General features: G+C 38.6%; 1 protein-coding gene across 11 annotated transcripts in view; it reads right to left on the reverse strand.

Annotated features, from left to right (window-relative positions):
• The window catches only part of LOC114460786 (serine/threonine-protein kinase BRSK2-like), a 137569-nt gene that overhangs the window by 54701 nt on the left and 58927 nt on the right, over window positions 1-23941 (reverse strand). For all 11 annotated transcript variants that reach the window (XM_028442719.1, XM_028442693.1, XM_028442712.1 and 8 more), the window contains exon 2: window positions 6157-6251. In XM_028442719.1, coding sequence (XP_028298520.1) covers window positions 6157-6251 — 95 coding nt within the window. The remainder of the gene's footprint in view (window positions 1-6156; window positions 6252-23941) is intronic.

Genomic DNA, 23941 nt, shown 5'->3' on the forward strand with positions numbered 1-23941 from the left:
AAGACACACACGCACACGCACACACACACACACACACGCACACACACACACACACACACACACACACACACACACACACACACACACACACACACACACTATTGACACTATTAACACAGCCAGCCAAACGTTACAGGGATGAATTGAATCCGGTCAGGCATGAGGAGACCTCCTTGAAACACACGCACACGCACACACACACACGCACACGCGCACGCACACACACACACACACGCACACACACACTTCCATCTCACTGGGATTAAGTGTTTCTGACCCTGTTTCTGAGCTACACTCAGCTTAGCCGTTTGCCATGCGCCGTGAAGAGAAGAAGAAAGAAAATCCAAACACATTGATTAATATACTTCACAAACCCAGAAGTCTGGAGTTCTCACACAAAGCAGAATATAACTTTATCACGGCAGCTCCACGCACTGCACAGGCAGTTGAAAATAACAAAGATTATGTTTGACAAAGACTCTGGGTGAGAATCCTCCACCTACTGTATGTCCACATGTAGCCGTCTCTACAATAAGCCTTTACACACTCTAGAACTGCACATGCAAGAGGTATAAAAACATAAACAAGCTTGTTCACTGTTGATATTTCCAACCAAATAGCGTTTGTAATTTTATTCTATTAATATTACATATATTTAGACTCGAGGGGGGACCAGGGAGTTCCACTGACGCCACTTTTATCCGAGCACTTTTAAAAACCGATGGGAGCAGCTCAGCAGCAGTGTGGAAGTAAGGGCAGTCCCCTTGCTTCCACACAGGTGACCCCTGGTGCACGAAAACACCGACTACCTGGCTCTCCATCCAGTGGGTGGATTAGCATTCTACTCAGGAATGATGCACATATCTGAGCACTTCTGTAAAACTGATGAGAGAAAGCGACAGACCTCTGCTTCCACACTCCTTCTCCCAAGCTTTAACTTATTATTATGTTTTATTTTTTTCTGTATTTACATTTATTATTGTTGGTTTCTTTTTCTGACTCATGTAGTTGTTTTAACAACTGTAAAGTGTTTTTGACTTTTTGAAAAGCGTTTATAAATAAAAATGTATCATTATTATTGATGGGACAAGTGAGAGGTCCACCATTCATTAACCAGTACCATGATTATTTTTATTAAGCTATTTTTTTAACTAAATTTACAAATTTGAAGGAAGTGCACACAATGGACAGGCTGATACGTGAAACAGCAGTGTTTAGCTGATTGATCACGGTTTAAAAACACTCCTATGGTCAACTTAGTCCATACACAGGGTGAGTTGTGTCACAAGACCTTCTTTTTGGACACGCTATACTTTCCAAACACTCATTCTGTTTGTTTGGACGGATGCACAACATCCTGAAATATATGCAGATATATTAGTGACAAAACTATGATAACCTTGACCTAATGACCCTAAATATGAAACATAACGTGCCCACACTTGAAAACCCACGGCCTGACATTTAAAAAAAATCCACAAAATATTAACTGTCACGAAAATAATCTAAGCACTTCAGTGAATTTATAGTTGGAAATGGTTCATTTATTACATTTATAATAACGGTAGGCGAATAAAACATTATTAGATATGATTACTCACCTGTTTATGCATATCATTTTATTGCAAAATAGTTTCAGTGACAAACACAAAAATAAAAAATGTTGCCACTAATCAATCACCTTACAGCAAGTTATCAATGGTCTGCCTCCTTTCCTTCTTTAAAAACAATCCATGACAAAGATTTTCTCAAAATCCTCAAAAACGCTGTTTTTTCACCAAAAGAAATGTCTTCATTAACTAGAATCTCCATTTAGTACCAATGTTTTGATGCATGAATTGTTGCTGGGTTATGAATTCAGATTAGTCCATGATATCAGTCCCTGATAAAATTTTTTTTTTTTTTTAAATGCCATTTTTCCACCAAAAACGCAGCTTTTTCACCAAAAATTGATCCACTAGAATTTTCCCCCCCATTAGTACCAATGTTTTGGTGTGAGAATGGTTGGTGGGTGTGGCATTAAAAGACCTACGCCACTCTAGTCACACAAACAGACAACGAACAATGAACAATACCAACTGATCTTAGCCCACTCTCCTTTACTGGGTGAAATGGTGTTTCCATCCTGAGAGTAGTTTATAGTACATTATGTAGATAGAAAAAGGAATGAAAAGAATCCTGTAACAACTCTGGCCAATCCCTGCCTGGCATGTCCACCAGATAAGATGTGCAGCAGATATTTTAGTATATTCTGAGCTTTATTAAAATACCAAATTTCAGTTTCCTATGTGATGTAGTTCCTGAGATATTAGAAGCTGAAAATGGAAGAAAGATAAGGACGAGCGAAAATCGACAGATACCCCCCCACTAAATTGACCATTCCTCAAAAAGTATTAATCTGATCAAACTAAATATTTACAGTGTGTCTATTGAATTATTGAGAAACAACTGGTAAAAAATCCACATTTTTTTGACACCAAAGTGCGTGGGATGTCCTGAAAATGTGTTGAAACGACCCCAATGTCTGGGATAGTTATTGAAAGTTAAAATGTCTTTTCTCATCCACCTCTGCGTAAGCAAGAGTCTCTGAAAACAAGCAGAGAAAAAAGCACAGATTTTACGATTGACATGAGGCTGTCGGGCAGGGTGACAACGTGTCTCGAGTGAGGGGCTGAACTCTGAGGTGGCAGGAGAAATGTCAGTCTGCTTATCTGTAATCACACACACACACACGATGCTTGTAGCACCACAAACGAGGACGGACACTTGTTTGTGAAACGCTGTGCATGTCAGCACATTGACAAAGCCACTGACAGTTGGGTTAAGGGTGCGAAACCCAAGCAGGAAGAGACACGCAGCGGTCTGTGAATCCCCTACATTTCATCCTCTTCCTACATCAGGAGTGTATTAAGCACAATATTTGTATTCGTTTACTGAAAATGTTAATAGTACGTTCAAAGAAAATGTCATTTAATTGCAGGTATGAAGTGGAATTGTGCAAAAAAAAAAATGGCCACATAATCAACATACAGTACATGTCAGCATTTATTAATGATAAATCTGAGCATTAACACAGGAAAGAACAAAGGGTTTCTGTGTGTCTTTGTAATTAGGGCCCAAGCACAACTATGCATAGGACCCTATTGTATTTATTATTACTAGCACAGTGCTCGTCGGAGTTATAGATTCATATTGACATTAACAGGAGTTCCACAGTGAAGATGGGAAAATAAATAGGATATATATATACTGTGTATATATGTATATATATATATATATATTTTTTTTTTTTTCTTTTGGCAGCCAGAACTTCACCAAAATGTAATCAGCTGTTTCTCGTCCCATTATCAATATTTCCTGAAAATTTCATCAAAATCTGTTATCGTGTACAGTTAGCAGACAGTGTCACACTGCATTAGCTTAGCATTAGCATAGAATAGAACACTGATGAACTCACTGTTGATGACATCAGCAACATATTTTTCTCTCATTTTGTGCATTTTTGTTGTCGTGTCAACTTGTGTGTTTTGGGAGTAATTTTGTGCAAATTCTATATTTGGAGTCATTTTCTTAATGTATTTTTTGTCATTTTGTGTGTTTTTTTTTTTTTGGTCATTTCTTGCGTTTACCTTGGGGGGGGCTGCACAAAATACACTTAAGCTGGTCACAAAAGAGATATCTTGTGTTTGACGTCTTTTGTCGGGAAGGAGGAAAATCCTCTGGGGAATTAAGATATGATGGGATTATAGACATTGAAGCACATGTGTCAAACTCAAGGCCCAGGGGCCACATCTGGCCCTTTAGACCATCGACTTGGGCCCGCAGGAGAAAGTAAAAAAAAAAGACAGGAAAACACATTAATTATTGTGTAAATGACCAAATAATTCAGCTGTGGATATCTCAGCCCTTCTAAATACACACATTCAGTGAAACCCAACAATATTTGGAAGAACGCAATTTTCCCATGGATGACTGTAGTGATTTTAAATCTCAATTTGTTTCACATAATTACCCCCAAATTAAATGAATGGCCTTACATTAGTATCATTTACACGTCGAAGTGCCAACTCGGTGACATTATTGGTGAAATTTGCCATTTTCTCGCCAAAAAACTTGCGGCCCACTTAAAATGAAATGACTTTATATTTGGCTCCTGAACTAAAATGAATTTGACACCCCTGTATTAGAGAGATTGTGTCTCAGCTCCTTTTGAACCATGTGTTTTGATCAGTGGAGAAAAGAATAGGCAACAATTGTGTTATGGCTACGTGAACATTTGAGACAAAATAAATGTTAATCTAAAGAAAGATGTGGCCTGTGTGGATTTAGCTTCATCCAGTGGCACACGGCGTAGGAGGAGAGCAGAGCAGCAGCTGTGATAATAAGAGTGACAAAGAGCTGTAGCCCGTCCTCTGTGCGAGCACACACACACACACACACACACACACACACACACACACACACACACACCTGAGCCATGCTCAGGTGTGTGTGTGTGTGTGTGTGTGTGTGGGTGAAACAGTCGCTAACGGTGGTTCCTGCTTCACATTCAGCGCTCCTGTCTGCTGGTGAGTGGGAAGCAACACAAACACACCTGTCCGCAATCCTGCATTTTATTCCACCATAAGTCCAGTAGAGAATTAATACATTATGAATTGATTACATTCATGGTGAAATAACATTTCAATCTGACATTTTAATCCTTAGTTTGGTGTCATTCAAGGTCATTTGACTTTAAGGCATTATTCTAAAGAAGAACATTATGACTGATATATTTTCATATTGGACGTGTGTAAAGGGGAGGGGCTATAGAGGTAGTTCGCTACATTTTCAGCCCACGACCCCAAAAATAAAGGTTCCAGAGAGCAGGGACCCCCACTGTAGCCTAAGGTGATTGAACACAGACATGAACATTGAAGAACAGTCATGAGACGAGACCATCTATAAGTGGGAATAAAGGGGAGAGATTTTTGGGGTCAATCTGTAAAGTCAGTAAAATGATGGTCCATTGTTCTATGAATCTGTGATAACTACATTTATTTATTCATCTGAATAATATCCACTGTTATCCAGGAAGTTTAGTATTATTTGCGCCCTACTATATAGAAATCTTAAATATTTAAATACTTGTTTTAATAAGAAAGAAAAAATGGGATAAAAGTGACCAAAAATGGTTCAAATAGGATTTTAAAAACCACAGAATTTGGTTAAAAGTTCAGATTATAGTGGCCAAAAAACGGACAGAAAAAGAGGTAACAAGGGTTCAAAGTGTTAATATTGGAACAATTAGTTTAAACTGGCAAATAATGGCCATGACAAATGGTGAATGTGGTTAAATTAGCAAAAATAGGCATGAAATATGGTAAAAAGAGATTAAAAGTAATAATAATGGCTCAGCATATGTGACATTAGATGGAAAAGTGGTGGAAAGGGTTTATAAGTGCTGAAAATGTCTTGAAAGTGAAAAAAATGTGCAAGAAAGGCACTGATATTTGATGAAGAAGTGGCAGAATTGGGAGTAATGTAGCAAAAATACATTAAAAAGAGCAAAAAGATGGCAATAAAAAGTGATGAGAATAGGTTAAAATATGGCAAGTTTGGTGTAGTTGCAGAAAAATGGTAAAAATAAGTATAGATGGGCCTAACTTGTAAAAAAAAATAAATAAATAATAATAATAATCTTAGTTTCTTTAAGGCATCTGGCTCCCAGTGACTCCTGACCCCAAGGTTGAGAACTCCTGGGCTATAGGATGGAGAAAGTGGTAAAAATCTCACTGGATCATTATATTATCATACGTGCATTGTTAATGCTAACAGCCCGACTACAAACCACAATGCATCACATTTTCAATAGTAACTGGTTGATCAGCCACACACAGCTGCACAGTTTATGAGCCTGTCACACACACACACACACACAAACCATCACTGTCTGTCCTGCTGAACTAAATACTCACTAGAGCAACAAATGTGCATTAATCCACTGCCCAGTTCACCTTCTCTCCATCCATGGGAGATGTTTAAGAGGATCTACAGTAAAAATCTTTTACACAATCTCTGTTCCACCCATAAAATAATCATGAGCAGCATAATGTATGAATCTTCCTCTGATAACATGATAATGGTGCTCCAGTGTAGAGAAGATCGTGGTCTTACCTTCATGAGAACGGACTCGCTGAGCTTTTCCCTGTTGACAATCTTTACGGCGACTTTCTGACACGTGACACAGTGGACGCCCAGCTTCACCAGACCTGAAAGACACCAGAAGAAGAAAGAAAACACACTCAGAAGAAGTCACTCATTCTAAGCCTGAGTAGGAACTTTCCATCTGCTCTGATGGCACAAGAACAAAGGCTCTGATTCATGATGGAAATCAAAGACGAGGCTTGGAGCTGCAGTCACAGGCCGAGTGGGACTCCATATACACTATCTAATCCACCTTAACCAGTGGAGTGAGGGATGAAACTCCTTTTCAAAGGAGGACAGACAGACTTAACAAAGAGGAAATGAGACGCATGATGTCCTTTTGCTGTTGACCTTTGAAACTAAAATGTATTTTTAGCTTTTCCTCATTCCTACTGCAGTAAAAATAAGTGATTCCAATCTGAATATGTTTAATGAATATGATGATGTAACAGAAGGAATCTGACATCATGACGTTTTGTTCATAAATTTAGTTTAGGCAATACATCAGCTTTCACTCCTGTAAGATTCAGTCTTTTTCTGTGGTGTTTGCATGTTCTCCCTTGTTTTCTGCCATTACTCTGGCTTCTACTGGGTCCTTTCTACTGGTACTGGAAGAAAAAACAAAGTTTTTTCAAATGGTATGTATTTCATTTCCAGTTGTCTTATTTTGAAAAAAAACCCTTTTCTGTATTCAGACACATATTCAGAAATAAAATGGGTTAAAAGTGACTGAAAATAATGGAAAATGTAGTGAAATGGGATTTTAAAAACCACAGAAATAGTTAAAAACCAAATAGTCAAAAACGGATCTTGACACACCGTGAATGCGGATAAATTGGCAAAATAAGCATGAAATGTGGTGAAAAGACGTTCAAAGGGTTTCTAAGGGTCAAAAATGTCTTGCCAAAAAGGCATTGATATTTGATGGAGAAGTGGCAGAAATGGGAGTAATGTAGCAAAAATGCACTTAAGGAGCAAAAATATGGCAAGAAAAGGTGATGAAAATAGGTTAAAATATGGCAAGTTTGGTGTAGCTGCAGAATTTTTTTTTAAATAAGCAAAAATGGGTTCAAATTGCTCCAAAAAATATTTCTAGTTTCTTGAAGGCATCTGGCGACACCCTCGTAGTGTCTTGGGACACCAAATGAGGTCCTAACCCCGAGGTTGAGAACCCCTGTTCTACAGTATTGTTTGGTTTGTTGTGTGAGACGATAAAGGCCTAAAACCACAATTTTTCTGCCTGTATTCGACCTCCTACTTTCCCACACCAGAGTTTTCATGTGGATTGTAAAAGAGGTGAATATAGGAACTTCCCAGAGACAAAGATTTGCTGTTGACGTATAAAACACTCAGGGAGTCCCGCCTCTCTTCTTTCATTGTGTACCTTTCAGCGCAGAAAATGTCAACAAGCAAAGCTCCATCTTATTACTGCCAGGATGGCTTCATTCATCTCTATCAAGGCTCCGGCTCACAGGAGTGCATTTTACTTTGGAGCGAACACGCTGGAAATGCCACTGCGCATATGCACTTCTTCATTACCCCACGCTGCTCCTGCTGCTGCTGCTGTGTGTATATTTCACTGAAGATGAGCGTCTCGTTTTCTGAAAGGTGATTTCCCAGCGGGGGCGCGTGAGTAAACAAGCAACGCAATATGGTGAGGGGGTGTCGGGACCAATATGGCAGCCTGGGGGCTCTTTTATGTCACCAGTTAGAAGGGAAATGGCATCGGGATCGAAAAATGCCACCTAGTATTGATCTTGTTGTCAGAGAGTCTGGAGGACGATGTAACGGCGTCCAATAACTCAGAGCTGAGAGGCTCTGAGAAGGCAGCTGAGTTTGGACCTTACATGTTGTTGTGCAGGCATGTTAATGCTAACGCTAACATTTCCTAAGGTTTACCAAGCATTTAAAATACTTACATTTCTTTGAATTCTGCACAGGGACAAAATATTACTATTTTGTCATATGGTAAGATGCTGTATGGGAGGCAGTGGTGCATGTGTAGAGTACACGTTAGACCAGACAACGGGAACTGAAAGCCCAGCGGTCACAAATTTGCTCTAAATATGAAAATATATCAAATTATTTTGTTTTTTTCGCTTGGAAAAACTTTGAACACTGAAAACTTTGTCGATTTAACTTTTCTCTTTTGCTTCCGTTTCAACATCTGTCCCTGTTAAGATGACTTTAGTTGCCGTTAAACTTCCTGAAATCATACTGGATGGTGGATTAGTGGTTAGCACTGCGTCACAGCGAGAAGGTCCTGGGTTCAAGCCCTGGGGTGGACACTTGGGTCCTTTATGTGTGGAGTTTACATGTTCTCCCCGTTTCTTCCAGGCACAATCCAAAAACATGACTGTTAGGTTGACTGGAGTCTCTATAATCACCCATAGGACTGAATGTGGTGGTTGTCTTTGTGTCTGTGTGGAGCCTGCGATGGACCGGTGCTCTGTCCAGGGTGTACCCCCACCCTGCTCCCCTTCAGGGTGGTGGGGGTCTGCTGATGCTTATCTCTAGTTTTCTTTATGCTCTAGGTGGGGCTACAGCCTGGACAGGGTGGCAGTGGATCGTATTCAACATAAATATTGACCTTTTCTATGGTTGAATCACAATAATCTCCACAAAAGCGGAAGATCTACAGGACAGGATTAAGTGGATCTCCTCCTGTTCCTCTCCAAGGACACAAGAAGTTTTCTGCTTCTCTTTGTATTCACTGCAACTCACTTCATCGGGCGACTGTGCGTGAATTAGCGAGATCTCCTGAGCCCTTGCTGCAATAGATACGCATCACAGACGGAGGAGGCGGGGATTGAAGGAGCATATTCATGTTTTTCTTAACCACATCCCTCTCTCTGAGCTTTCTTCTGCTTCCTGCTCGTGTCCTGTTTTGTTCTCTTTATGATTCCATGACTAGTGCCATGATGAGATTAATTCAATTTGAATTCCTCTTTCTTAAACTGTCGGCGTTCATATTGTTATGGCTGAAAATAAACTCCTCTAACATGAATAAAAATAAGTTACAACATTACAAACGTTTCTGGATCCTCACGTCGTCTCGGGAGAGGAAAGTTTGGACTACAGCGTAAAATGAAGCCTGTGAGAAGGGTGATTTCTGCAAATGACACCAATGAGGCCACATTACACACAGATTACGGCGCAGTAATGTTTCTACACGCAGCTCCTCAGAGAGAACACAGAGGTGTTTAAATTGCGTGTTATGGCTCCATTGGTCCAGTGGGAGTCGTTTATATGACCGATGGCCAATGAAAACACATCTGTGCTCGTCTAATCTTCTGCTCACTTTTTGTCTTTCTCATAATCAGCCCTCTGACACTTCACTGAGATGTTGGCTGTCCCTTCTGACTGTTTGTGCTTTTGTTGGCATCCACAGTGAAAACCGTTAAAGCACTAATGACAGACTTTATTTTTTACCGTGTAACTCCATTATTACCAACAATAAAAAGCCTGAAATGAGTTTCTTTGTCACAGCCTGGGGTCGTTAGGCTGTTTTGTGCTGTTTTTCATGCTTAGGTTCTAACTTATTGGTCATCTATGTTTGAAACGGCACATTCCATACTATACACTACAAACTGAATGAGTACATACTGACTACGGTACTATATACAGTACCATTAGTATGATGACCAATGATTTTATTTTACTTATTTATTTATTTCGTTCGTGTAAATGACAACTTAAAATACAAATTAAATTAACACCAAGAAATAACAACGTAACAGTATCTTGCATCTTTAAATTATTACGCATCTTATTTTACATAAAAATAAGTAGTAATTAGTATAAACTTATCTCGTCCTACTCCTTAAGTTTTTTCTAGATTTCCTAACTAGAGCTTTAACAAACAAAAGTATAAAAAACAAAACATAATGTGAATAAACAATCAATGTAATGTAATACTCAGTTTTTTTTTTACATTAACCAAACCTTTACAAATAATGTACCATATACTGCAACTTTTTACTCTAAATGACAAGCGAGCACCTTGTGGTAATTATTTATGAACATACCTCTAAAGAATTATTTCTTTATGCTTCTTTTTAAACAGAATTATGCTCAGAATTATTTAAATTCAGTACTCAGTCTGTTCCACAGTTGAACTCCACAGATGGTGATAGATTTCTATTGTTGTACAAACACTTTTTTTATTTCATTTCCCTCTTAAATTATAATCTCCCTCTATTTCATGAAAAATTTCCTGAATATTTTAGTAACATATATAGTTCCTTGCTTTATATAACAACCAAGTCAAAAATTTTAGAATTTTGAATTTAAAAAAACAAACAACTCCAAAAGCAACATTATGAACAATTCTGATTGATCTTTTCTGCAGAATGAAAAGCGGTTGAAGTAAAGTTTTTTTGTTTTGTTCAGATTTAGTGATAATTTATTTATTTAATTTATTTTACTGACTTCCGATTCAACGACAACCAAAAGTTGCTGCAGATTTTCTCGAGAACAAAAAAAATTTTTGTATCATCAGCAAATTAAATACATTTAACTAAACTAGTAACTTTACAAATATCACTAACATACAACATAAATAAATTTGGAACCATGATGACGTTCCTACTGAAGTATACTTCCAAGTTTCCCAAAATGCATTTGGAACCTACGGCAAAAACATGAATCACACTGAAGCTAAATATCTGTTTAGTGAAAGTTCTGAAAACATTTTAAATGACAAAGTGACCAAGTAAAATATCAACATGTGCTCATTTCATCTATAAAACTCATGGAAACACATTTCATGCTGACCTTTCAGAGATTGTAGGAGACCCTCCACCATTGTGCTACTGGCAAAACTTCCGGTTAACTTCAAAACAAAAGCCCTATTTACAAAAGTGTTAAAAAACTAATGGAAGACAAGACGCAAGTCCCTCCTCCCATCTTTCATAAGAGGGGCGGGGCCAACAGTGCTAGCTTGTGATGGACGATGGTCCAAATGACGTTATAGAATCTCGTTCACAGCCAATAGCAAAATTAAATTTTAATAGCCGGCGTTCAACCCTTAGAGTGCAGTCACTGACTGACTTTACACAAAATACACCCACCAAATTCAAACACTTCGACTAAAATGTCAGGAGTTGGACCAGGATCAATCAACAACACTACTTTATACCCAAATACAAATGTATTCAGCAGAAAAAAAGTGGTTTAGGGGTTTAATTACTCTCAGTTTTTATATACCATTGAGTTGAAAAGGTCATATCCAGAGTAAGTATGTAACGTTCACGTTATGTTCTGAGGGTTAGCGATGATACTCGTAGCTCACATGTCACAGGAATGGATCAGGTGTCAGTCAATCTGTTGTGTTTTCACACAGTGCACAATAACAATAACATGTTGTTATTACATGTAACACATGGTGTGAGACTCTAATAAAATCTGTCAGACTCTAGTAACAGTTTGACACTGACAGCTTGTGTCAGACGCTGCCTTTGAAAGGAGACAAGTCTTCTGCCTTCGCTAAAGTGTGTGTGTGTGTGTGTGTGTGTGTGTGTGTGTGTAAAAATCATATTCTTCTCTACATCAAATGAAAAGAGTAAGGTGCAGCATGCGTTGAAGACCACAGGGCTTAGATTAAGTCAGCCTACATCATAATATTTGTGTTTTATAAAGCCTGGATTATTTTACAGGAGTGATGCTGCGTTCACAACGGATGCATCACGAAATGTCCGTAAATTCAGATTACATACAAAGTCAATAGATATATGCGTCCCAGATGCAAAATCTTTCCTGTGAGGCGGTGCGGTCCGATCCGCACGTCAAGTGCGTTGGCCGTACGAGTGTGCTCCGGATTTTCCGCATGTCCGCATATCCACACAAGTTGAAAATGTTGAACTCCTGCGACTGTTTCACATGACAAAAGCCAATCAGAGTCTTTGTTGACGATGGTAAATGGTAAATGGACTTGATTTTATATAGCGCTTTATCACCACACTGAAACAGTCTCAAAGCGCTTTACATACCAGCTCATTCACCCAATCACTCTCACATTCACACACCAGTGGGACAGGACTGCCACGCAAGGCGCTAGTCGACTACTGGGAGCAACTTAGGGTTCAGTGTCTTGCCCAAGGACACTTCGACACATAGTCAGGTACTGGGATCGAACCCCCAACCTCTCGATCAGAAGACGACCCACTACCACCTGAGCCACGGACGATGACGTCAGGCCGCCAACACGGACACCGGTCTGTTGACCCATTCGACCATAGAATAGAAGCTGTGTGTGACCACCTGGAACTGTATGACACAGCCTTTATAACCGGGGCCGGACTAGGAAGGATTTGGCGTGGAGGAGAATCACACCGGCTTTTTTCACTGGTGGTTTATGTTCATGAGAGGAGAAAAAGGAGCACAGCTCCTCGCTTCAGCAGGCAGTGAAACTCACAGAGTTGGATGTGTCGCTGGTGGGCGGGGCTTCGCTTCAGACGTGCATATGAAGCAAATGGGGACATTTTTTGATCCTGCGGACCCTGCGGCATTTTTCATGCTGCAGATGCGTCTGGTGCCAGAAGACACATAAGGCTCTTTGCATCACCACAGAACACATGAATGAATGAATGAATGAATTTATTTATTTTTGGATTTGAAAGCGACCGATACGCTAGGTATTATCAGCTGACTAATGTCTCTCCTGTCAGCGTCACATCAGATCCACACAGAAACGTGTTCACAGAATGATCCTGCTTTTATTGGACGGGTTGTTTTCCAAGAGAACTGAAAGGTCAGGAGGCGGGACTTTACTACTCACTCAGATTTGAACCACATCTTAACCTGGTCCTGACCAGGTGAGGTGTTCAGCCTAAGTTACCCACATTAACCCTGGTAAGAAGTTAACCAGTGTCGTAGTACAGCACACACCAAATAAATCCTGGAAGTTAGCGCGATAAGATAAGATAATCCAGCTTTGTAGTACAGGCCTTTAATGATAAGATGCATTTAAATAAAGAAACAAATGTTTTGGTTTTTTTTTTTAATAAAAAAGGCTTCGGTGGAGAGAAAATTCATAATTTTTTTTGATTGGCTGATATCTCCAAAAGGGCAAAACCAACATGCATATAAAATGATATAAAATCTTGTGTGTTTGAGGCTAAACGTTGATATTGAAAGACATTTTCACAAAAAGCAACAGCTAAACAAAGACAGAAAAGAGTCGCTCCAAACCAGTCGGGAAATTAAATCAATGTCCGAATGGTGGAAGCCACAACCGACCCAACAACTGACTCATTGATTTCCCTCAGCCCCCCACCCACCCTCAGCTGAAACAGATCAATAATCCCCACGTCTTCTGACCACAGCTGGGGCTGGTTTCTGCTCCTAATGGTTCATTCCCATCTAGCCTTCAATGGTTCCTCCCAAAGTCCCAATTAGAATTCCACCATGAATCTAATCTCACACCAAGTGTGAAGACTCACACGCCAAATCAAAAAAGAGGTGAATAATTGGTTTACACCGAAAGTCGACTTTAGATCCCAGAGGGTGCAGCTGGTGAGAATTATCCAATCAGAGAGCAGCAAATATTCTTCCACACGAGACCTCTGGGACGGGTCTAAAAACATGCATTGTTGGTAATAAAGCTGCTCTGTTGCTGTGTGTATTTCACATTGAGATGTAAAAATACTTGAATCAACTTGTCTAATCTTATCTGAGAACTTGTTTTAAAAATACTGTAAAAATGAAGTCACTGATTGGACGAGGAGGATCACATGGTTGTACACTGATGCAGTGCAACCTTGGGGTCGCGAGACACAGAGAAAAGGTTGTTATATTTAGACTTTTTCTGCAACTACACCAAACAGAATATTTCAACCTATTTTCATCACTTTTTTTTCATATTTTTGCTCCTTTTAATGCATTTTTACTACATTACTCCCATTTCTGCCACTTCATCAAATTTCAATGCCTTTTCTGCACATTATTTCTATTTTCAAGACATTTTTGGCACTCATAAACCCTTTCCACCACTTTTTAACCTAATGTCACATATGTTGAACCATTATTGTCATTTTTAACCTCTTTTCACCATATTTCATGCTTATTTTTACCAATTAATGATTTGTCATGCCCATTATTTGCCAGTTCAAACTAATTCTTCCTATATTGACACTTTTAAACCTTTATACCACTTTTTCTGTCCGTTTTTTGGCCACTCTAATTCATACCTGTCAAGTATCCCGTTTTGACCGCGAAACTCCCGTATTTCACCCCTCTTTCCCGCCATCTTCCCGTATTAGTATTTTCCCGTAAATATCCCGTATTTTAATGTAATAATGATTTAAAGGTGCCTTACTAAACTGAACGTTGTCAATAGCCTCGTGAGAACTTCCACCTGAAATGGCCTGAGTGTCAGCTCCTGTGAGATTAGTGCCGACAGCGGCAACAAACCCGAAAGCAACTCACAACAGAGATGATGAATGAAGATGTTCCGGCAAAAAAAACAAAGAACTGGTGTAAATACGTTGTAAAATGTGACAGAGAGTTTATCTTCCTAAAGAGCAGCAGGATGAGACACAGTGACACCTTCTGTTAGATTAATAACTGAGATTTTAACGTCGACCACAGCTGAAGGAACCACGTAAGTCAGTGATATATGGAGATTCAAGATGTATCAAGTTTTCTATTTTGGCGATATAGAAAACTATAATATTTCATATATCAATATATATATATATAAATAGCTTATGTATCAAAATATTAGTTTTAGGAGTCACTGCTTTTACTTCTCAGAACATCATGTAAAGCTCAGTTAAATGATTAATGAGTGACACATATTGATCAGCTGTTTGTTAATAAATGAGCCTGTGTAGCATTTAGCATCAACAAATTTAACCCAGGATTGTTTTTCTGGTCAGACTTTATTTAATAAAATTATCTAGATTTATATCGTATATCATCATTTTGAGATATGAGTTTTGGTCCATATCGTCCAGCCCTAGTAGGAATGTTCACAGCATTTCAATGTCAACAAAGACCAAAGACCTACCAGATTCTAATCACATAATTGTATTTAGTAAGTGGTTGACAAGTGGCTATTTTAGATTTCCTGTACACCTATATTAAAATATAAGGGATACTGGACCTTGGTTGGGCGGGTGGAATGGATCGTAGTGGGCGTTAGAAAATTTCCCTTATTTCAAACATGACAGGTATGATCTAATTTGCAACCAATTTCTGTGGATCACATTTCACAACCTTTTCCACCATTTTTGGTCACTTTTAACCGATTTTATTTCTGATTAAAACAAGGATTTACATCTTTAAGATGACTTATTTATATTATATATTTATATACTATGGCACAGATAAAAACAAACTTCCTGGATAACAGTGGACATAATTCAGATGAATAAATAAATAAATGTAGTTATCACAGATTCATAGAACAATGGACCATCATTTTACTGACTTTATGGATGAACCCCAAAAATCTCTCCCCTTTATTCCCCCTTATAGATGACCATGTCTCCACATGACTGTTCTTCATGTCTGTGTTCAACCTTCAGCTACAGTGGGGGTCCCTGGAGGGTCTTGGGCTAAAAAGGTTGAGAACCACTGCACGAAGGGTGTTTGTAATATTAATAATATTAAACATTAAAAACAAAGTTAATTACACAATTTCTTTGGACCTTGTCTAACTTCTTTGGACATTTTATTGTGTTATTGTAGCTTTATTGGGAGTAGCAGCCGGTAATTAAACTGACCACAGGCGCTGTCTGCGAGCATGGCTAAATGAATTAGCACGAGGCACTAATAGGGTCACATTATTGGCATTATTGATAAATGTGCACACTCTGGCTTTTATATTCATTAAACGCAGCCAAAAAAACGTCTGCGAGATAACGCTAATGAACTTATCACCTATTTTTAAATAGCCGAGTCACTTCTCATCCATTCTGGCTTTCCATGTTTAAACAGATCCATGGACTATCATGTTAAACAGGAAAGGCTGACAGCTCCCAGACTCCCTTTTGTTCTGCTTGAGCAAACTGAACATTGAACGATTATCTCCACAACCATCAGCTACAGCTACAGGTACAAATAAAAGACTTGTTGGTTTGTTTCTGCTGCAATTAATTTGTGAAAGCCCTAAAATAAACGTCCACCATTGTTTTTTCACAACTTTCTATCTCCACATCCCATAATGCAATGGAGGAAATAGCAATAAAATATGCGTTTACAGTAAAGATGATCAAAATTAACAAGCAAATTATCTCAGTGTCAACAAATTACAAAAGGTACAAGGAATGGATGATGAGTGTCAGATTTATGACCAATCACAATTCTGCTTAGACGACGTGTTGAGAACAAGAAACAAGGATAACTGACATTTGGTTCTCCCTATAATATAAGAGAACAGTGTTTACTGTTACTGTAAAAGCATGTGAAAGTCTTGATATGTTTCAAAATCAAAAGCTTGTGAGGAAACGTTAAACCACGACCTCTTCCTGTGGCCCAGTGACAACCTTTCCATGTCCTGGTAATGGTCTGCGGCTCAGTGGTTGGGACAGAATCAATGAACTGAAAATAACAGAGCGCAATTTATAAGAGTCACAGAGAGTTGTCTGGATCAAAACCTCATTCTTACGGTCCACGTTGTGATGAAGCCAAAACAAAGTCTAGTTTACAGATGTGGCTTTTTGTCCCTGTCAGAGTAATAACTGCCATGTAGGAAGTAGTCCCAATAGTCTCCCCTATCTTCTTTCCTAGCCACTTTTCCTTAACCCCCGGAAGTGTTAAAGTGTCGGTCATTATAAGGAGCATTCCAATTCTCTAAACACTAAGGTAAGGAAGCTCAATGCATCCTTTATGACCTCATTTAGCCTAGAAAACACTGATGCATCCTTTACCAATGGAAACCAGATAGTGCTGACCCACAATTCCTTGTGGTGACAAAATGTAAAGGGACTGAGCTCGTCCGAGCCTTCACAAAAACTCACAAAGACTGAAAAGGATGCAGATTATGTAAATTACCAATGCAATAATCAGTGTTGGGAGTTAACGCATTACAAAAGTAATGCAATTACAGAAATGTATTCCTTTTTGCTGTAACGCAGTAATGTAATGCATTACTAATAATATTACTACAGGTAACAACAGGTAATATTAAACCCATTACAAATCTCAGTAACGCGCATTACAACGCATTTTAACCTGTGAAACCATGTGAAAAACAGCACCAGTAACTTGAAGAAACACCTGGACTGGTTCCACACTGAAACTAAGTTGACAGAGAGAGAAAGAACGCAGAGGACTAAAGTGCGGAAAAGAGTCAGACAAATTAGCAGAAATGAAGTTTCTCTCGGTCTGCCGTGCTACTTGAACCAGGTACGGCTGAGACTGAGGCTCACACAGATCAAATTCCTGCTCTTAAATGTGCGGTGTCGAAGTTTTTGGTTTAGAAGTGCTTTTTGTAGAGACATTCACAGTAGAAATGCTGCTAACTGGCAGCTAAAAACAATAGCAGAGCTGGCCGGAGCCACCGCCGCCGTCATCAATTTGACTGGTGGTCATGTTATCTCGTGACTGGTTTGTATCGAATATAATTCAATATAACTGACATAAAACAGAGCACTCTGTATCAGAGACATTTTTATTCACATTATGTTTTACTCAACATAATTCATATTTGTGAGTGGAAGGTGAGTGTGAGCCTGGTAGCCTCTTTTCTTTGATTTACATTCAAATCTTGTGATTTTTGAGATTATATCAGCGAAGTGTTTAATTTTTTTAAATTTGTAGGTTTTTCACCACAGCAGACGTCACTATTCGTCGCGGCCATCGGATTATTATGTCACCTAGTGAAAGTGCGTCTCATTGCCAAAACAAATGTGATGGCCTTTCCCCTTACTCTCTTAGGAAGTCTCCTAACACCTTTCCTTAACCCTCTGATGTCATCCACAGGGTTAAGTTAAAGTGGATAGGAAAGGAGATAGGAGGGAATATTAGGACACAGCCTTAGCTTTAGAAAACCCTGAGACGCAGAGAAGATTGCAGGCAGGAAGTTTCCGGAATAGTTGCTGAAAAAGGCAGAAACTTCCTCCCGTGACAAGTGTCATGAGAAACACCAAAGACCTGTCAGTTTCTCCCTCTCTGTGTGAGATGAATGTGTGTGGACACTCAGATACCACCTGACTGTCAGCGTGGCTCCGTGAGTAAAATGTTAAATATGTTAGCTGTTGAATCCAAATGTCCCTGTAGTCACCCCGAGACAACAGAGCATCATAGATATTTCATCGAGAACAATACGCACTGAGACAAGCAATTATAGGATGCAAAATAGGAGCAGCAGATTCAGCAGTAAGTCAGTGAAACAGAAGAAAAGTATCTGCATTCAGACATATTTACGCTACCAGCCAAAGTTTGTAAGAGCCCACAACCCTCAAAATAAAAGTACCAGACTCTTTCCACCACTTTTCCCACCAATGTCACATATGTTGACCCATTATTGACACTTTGAACCCTTTTTACTAGGCTTTACAAGATCAGGATTACTGGACCGATCATATAAAGTCGGGTTGTTTGTTTGTTTGTTTGTTTGTTTTTTAAATAACGACCAAATTCCTTTTGTACTACCTGATACAGATTCAAGGAAAATCAAACGGTACCATGTTTCGGGACTTAAACACAGCCTTGTGACTGTGAAGGAGTGGAAGAGTTGACTATTTCCATGCAGGACCTGAACACAACATTGCACGCAAAAGAGTGTCATGGCTCCGCTTTTAAAATTGCAATGCAGACAGAGCACTTGCAGGTGTAAATGTGAGCTAAACCATTTCATTTAGTCCCTGAACAGCAGCTGTGTCGACTACAAGAGATCTGTAGAGGTAGACCACTGTGGAACTATATGAAGCCTGCATCAGCATTAGCATTAGCGGAGCAAACACATATTTCCTGACTGTGTCATCACAATACACACTGTTGCTTATAGTCCGTATTCACAGCGGAGGTGGGGCGCATACACATACAGTACGCTTATGTGTCCACCACCACCCTGACATGGACAGAAGTCTATGGTATGAAAATGAACGCATCACTCTGCTCTATAAACAAAACCAGCGGGCACCCACATACACACACACACACACATACAGACACTAACAGCAGACGCTGCCCCCACTTTCAGAGCCAGTAGACTGGTGCATACGTTTTCAGCTTTGGTCACAAATGTGACTGAAATAAAGCCGTGTCACGCAAAGCAAACAACTCTTCGGTGTAAATGAGATGATAAAACAATGTAATGGGAGCGTCTACAGAAAGCTTCATCACAACAATGACGTCATTGATCGGATCGGCGAAATAAGACATTACAGATGATCACATTAATTGCAAAATATCGGCCGATCAGATCGTTGTAAAGCCTACTTTTGACCACTTCTTCTGTCTGTTTTTGGCCACTATAATTGGTCACTTTTAACCAATTTCTGAGGTTTTTAAAATCAAATTTCACCAACTTTTCCACCACTTTTTTACCAATTTTATTTCTGATTAAAACAAGGAGTTACATCTTTAAAACGACTATACACGATGGCACAAATAATAATAGAGAGCCATGGACGACTTCTGTGTGTGTGTGTGTGTATTTTAATTGTGACTGTAACTAGAATAAACCACATTGAAATGATACTACTCTTGTCATCTTTCCTCAGAGATGTTCAATTAAAAGATCTGGGAAGAAGGTAAAAAAAAACCTTTAAAAAACTCAACCGCCGAGCAATGTTTGGCACTTTTTATACCAGAGATTTGCAGGATTCTATTCATGGAATAAGATGTGATCTCAAAGATGATGACTGCTGAGATCATATGAAAATGAATGTTATTTACATTCCTTCTCAGTGCTTTTAATGTTACGCTATTTCTCAGTGGTAACATCTGTGTGAACAACATTACACACGTGGTTGTACACACAGTATAAATGTGCTGCAGTGATGACACACAGCAGCTCTTTGCATAATTAAACCCAGCACAGAGTTTTGACTCAGACCATTGAGTCAGGTCAAAACAAACTGGGCTCGTGGAGCAGCAAACGCTGGGGGGTGTTTTCCTCTGTCTGTCAGTCTGACGCTTTGGCAGCAGAAGAAGTGTTTTCAGTTCTGGAGGCGCTGAGGGCTCTCAGACCTGCCGCCCACACACTGATCAGCTACTGGGAGAAAACCACTAAGTTTAGCTGGGAAACACATTTACACATCTACATGTCTGATGGGTGAGGAGGATGAGCTCATCCAAGCAGGTTTGGTGGAAATAGGCCTCAGTGAAAGACTGGACTCCATCCCTGTGGGTACTGTCAGTAAATGATAGATCAGAGATGGACAACTTCTATCTCACAATTATCAACATTCAAGTCAGCCTTTAGAATAATCATCAATCTGAGCATTAATGGAAGCTTGAAAACACACATTCTGTGTGTTTTTAAATTCATGTTGTAGATTTTCTTGACAATATGGCAAATTTTTGTGTGTTTTTCAAGTCATTATGTGTGGTTTGTTATATTTTTTTCCCGTTCTTGTTGTCATTTTTAAGTGCATTAAAAAAAATCGAAACTTAAATTTGTCAAAATCGCCCAGCCCAAAGCTGAGTCAGCTGCTTTAAACACTCACCAGAGCTGTTACGTCGTTTCTTGTCAAATTCTCCACTACTTATTACAGAAAATCGTCCATTTAAGGTGATAGTCCACTGATTTGTCCAACCACTGCATTGCATTGGGTCACAAACACGTCAGATCATGTCAAAGGAGATACGAGGTGATATAACGGGTACTAAAAATGGAACTGCTTCGGGTACTACACTATTGCTGCCCACTGCTCCTCAGGGATAAATGCAGTGTTTCTTTTACCTGTGAGGTAGTTTGAGAGGGAGGAGCTCACATTGTTATAAGGAAGGAGGAGCAAGTATTGTCAGGAGGAGGAGTTTCCACTGGGTGACGTCGAAATTCAACTCGCCTGTTAGGAGCTGAGTTTTTAGAAAATGTGGAATAACAAGGGAGGGAGGAAACACAACTTTTTCAACTTTGACTAACTAAATGAGGCTAAAGATTTGTATATCACTGTAGCAAAACCATTATAAAGTGAATTGGACGCTGGTTGGCCCAGTGTCCACTAGGGATGGGCGATATTGACAAAAAAAATGTATCCCGATAATTGCTAGTATTTATCACAATAACGATAAAAATCACGATGAATAAAAACTATAGATAAAAAAATAAATGAAAAAATTCACAACTTAGTGTAAACAGGTTCCTTACAAACACAAAAAAATGTTAATACACGAGACACATTTAAAAAGACTATAATAACTGCTGACTCAATGAGTTCATGAGCTGATATTTTATGGAATATATTTGTGCATGTGGATCACTAGTGTAATTCATTTATTTCCTCATTTGAAATAAATTTATTTTCTAAAAAAAAAAAAAAAGTTCATGAAAAGCACAAATAACTATTAGTGTTTTTACTGTTGCTGAATCTTATTTCATTTATCTGATAATGACTTACATAAAGATATGGTTAATAAATATTTCTCTGATTTCCTATAATTAAACCAGATCAAGCAGATGATTTAATCATTCAGTATATTTAGGTGTAATGTTTTAAACTCCACAAACACTTTTCTGTCAAAGAGAGAGAACCTGTCTAGAGCTGATATATGTAAACAATGACTGTGAGCCTGATGGTTGCTGTGATTTCTCCAGTTCTGCTGATCCCTTTGATTCCAGGTTCCTTTGATCTGACTGATAACGTGACTCAGAAGTCCTCATGGCTCTCTAACATTGATAAACTGCTGCTTCTCTTTGACCACTGAGCTGTTCTACCATTGTGCGAGCGCACACGCACACACGTCACAGGCTGCTGACTGAGTCTAATGAGATTACATAGACACAATGTGGCCAGGACATTGATTTCATGGCATGAATTAAGCATCGCTCACGGTTCAGTCGTCCACCAAGTGGTTCCAGACCAATGGAGAAATATTGAATTTGAACAGTGGTGGAAACGTGTCTTTATTAAAATGATGTTTGAGGTGAATAAGCAGAACCATGTACAGAACAATTTGGTCATTTCTGCACACGGTGACAGAAGCTAGTGGGTGAGTTGTTTCTTATGAAGTCAAATCTGTAAAACCTAGAAATATTTAGTGTCTAATCAAGCAACTTTTTTTAGATTTCTACTGATAAACAAACCTGTGGTGGTTTTAAACTTCCATTAGAGAAGAGACGCTTCTTTTATCACGGCGAGAGCCACAAAAATGTGATTGTATCTGATCATCACAATAGTTATGTTTACATGAGAGCTTTAATCCCCCTTTAATTCAGATTGAAAATTAAATCCTCTTTAAAAAGATTAAAAATCACCTTTTAAACACATAATTACGAATGAAAATGGCCATTCCGTGGTTGGTTTATTCTGATTTTAATTCTGTAAACCTCAATTTAGAATTACTAATTCTATGTAAATGGAAGCAGAATACGAATGATAATTCTGAATAATTACTTGTGAATTAAAAAACATCATGTAACCGTGGCCAATATGTCAAGATTCATATCAGCATTTAGAATAATGACCAATCTGATCATTAATACAGGAAAGAACAAAGGTTTCGTCTACTTTAGCCATTATTTTAAGCATGTTTTAATCATTCCATGTGTTTTTCTTTGTGGTTTTTTGTATTTTTTGGAGTCATTTTGTGTATTTCGTACTCACCATAACTCCATCTTTTTGTCCCTCACCATCTTCATTGAATGCTGTCTTTTATCTATTATCTTTTTATCCTACTTGTATTTTTCCTGTTTTTATCTTGTTCCGTACAGTCTCCCATGGGTGACCTGAAAGACGCTTTTAAACTGAATGTATTATTATTATTATTATTATTATTATTTTTGTTAACACTTTTTAGGACGCACTTCTTGTAACATTTATTTTGGCGGTCCCACAAAGCTTCTTTACACCCTGATTTCTATTCAGCAGCATTATAGGGCTGCACGATTATGGCCAAAATGATAATCACAATTATTTTGATTATCGTGACTATTATTTTGATCAATACTGTAATCACAATATTGATCACAATTAAAATCACAATTATTTATCATATTGGAGAAAAATCTGGTTGTATCGCACTACCTTTAAACAAACAATATGTACAGTTTACAGTGCAAAATTAAGTTATAATAAAAATAAATAAATAAATAAAAAACAATTACCCCAAGAATTTAAAATGTACCAAAGGTTAACTAAATAAATACATTATTACAGAGTGCAGAGCTTGTATTTTAAATGTAAATATTGCCCACGATTAGATCAGGTTAATTTAATCGTCATAACAGAAATCGTGATCACAATTAAATTTTGATTTAATTGCGCAGCACTACAGCATTACAACACAATAATACACACTATCACATGCACACACAGGAGCTCTTACCTGTTTTCAAGTCAGCGTTTTAAGGGCGGGGATCGGCCGTCCAATCATCATTGAGCGTGAGGAGAGAGAGAAAGCAGAGAAGAAGAGACCAGCTGTTAAAAAAAATGTAAAAAAAATCTACCAGGCAACAGATGATGGTGACGTCTAACAGCCAATCAGCTCGCTGCTGTGGATACATTCAGATAGTTTCTGCGTTTCAACCTAAAGTCACACACACGTCTACACACACTGAGTATTTAAATAATCTAAATACATCTGTGTCAAGGTTAGACTCCCCTCCTTCATCATCACTTCTTCTTCTGTGGTAATGAGG

This window comes from Gouania willdenowi, chromosome 3, assembly GCF_900634775.1.
Source record: "Gouania willdenowi chromosome 3, fGouWil2.1, whole genome shotgun sequence".
Classification (NCBI taxonomy): domain Eukaryota; kingdom Metazoa; phylum Chordata; class Actinopteri; order Blenniiformes; family Gobiesocidae; genus Gouania; species Gouania willdenowi.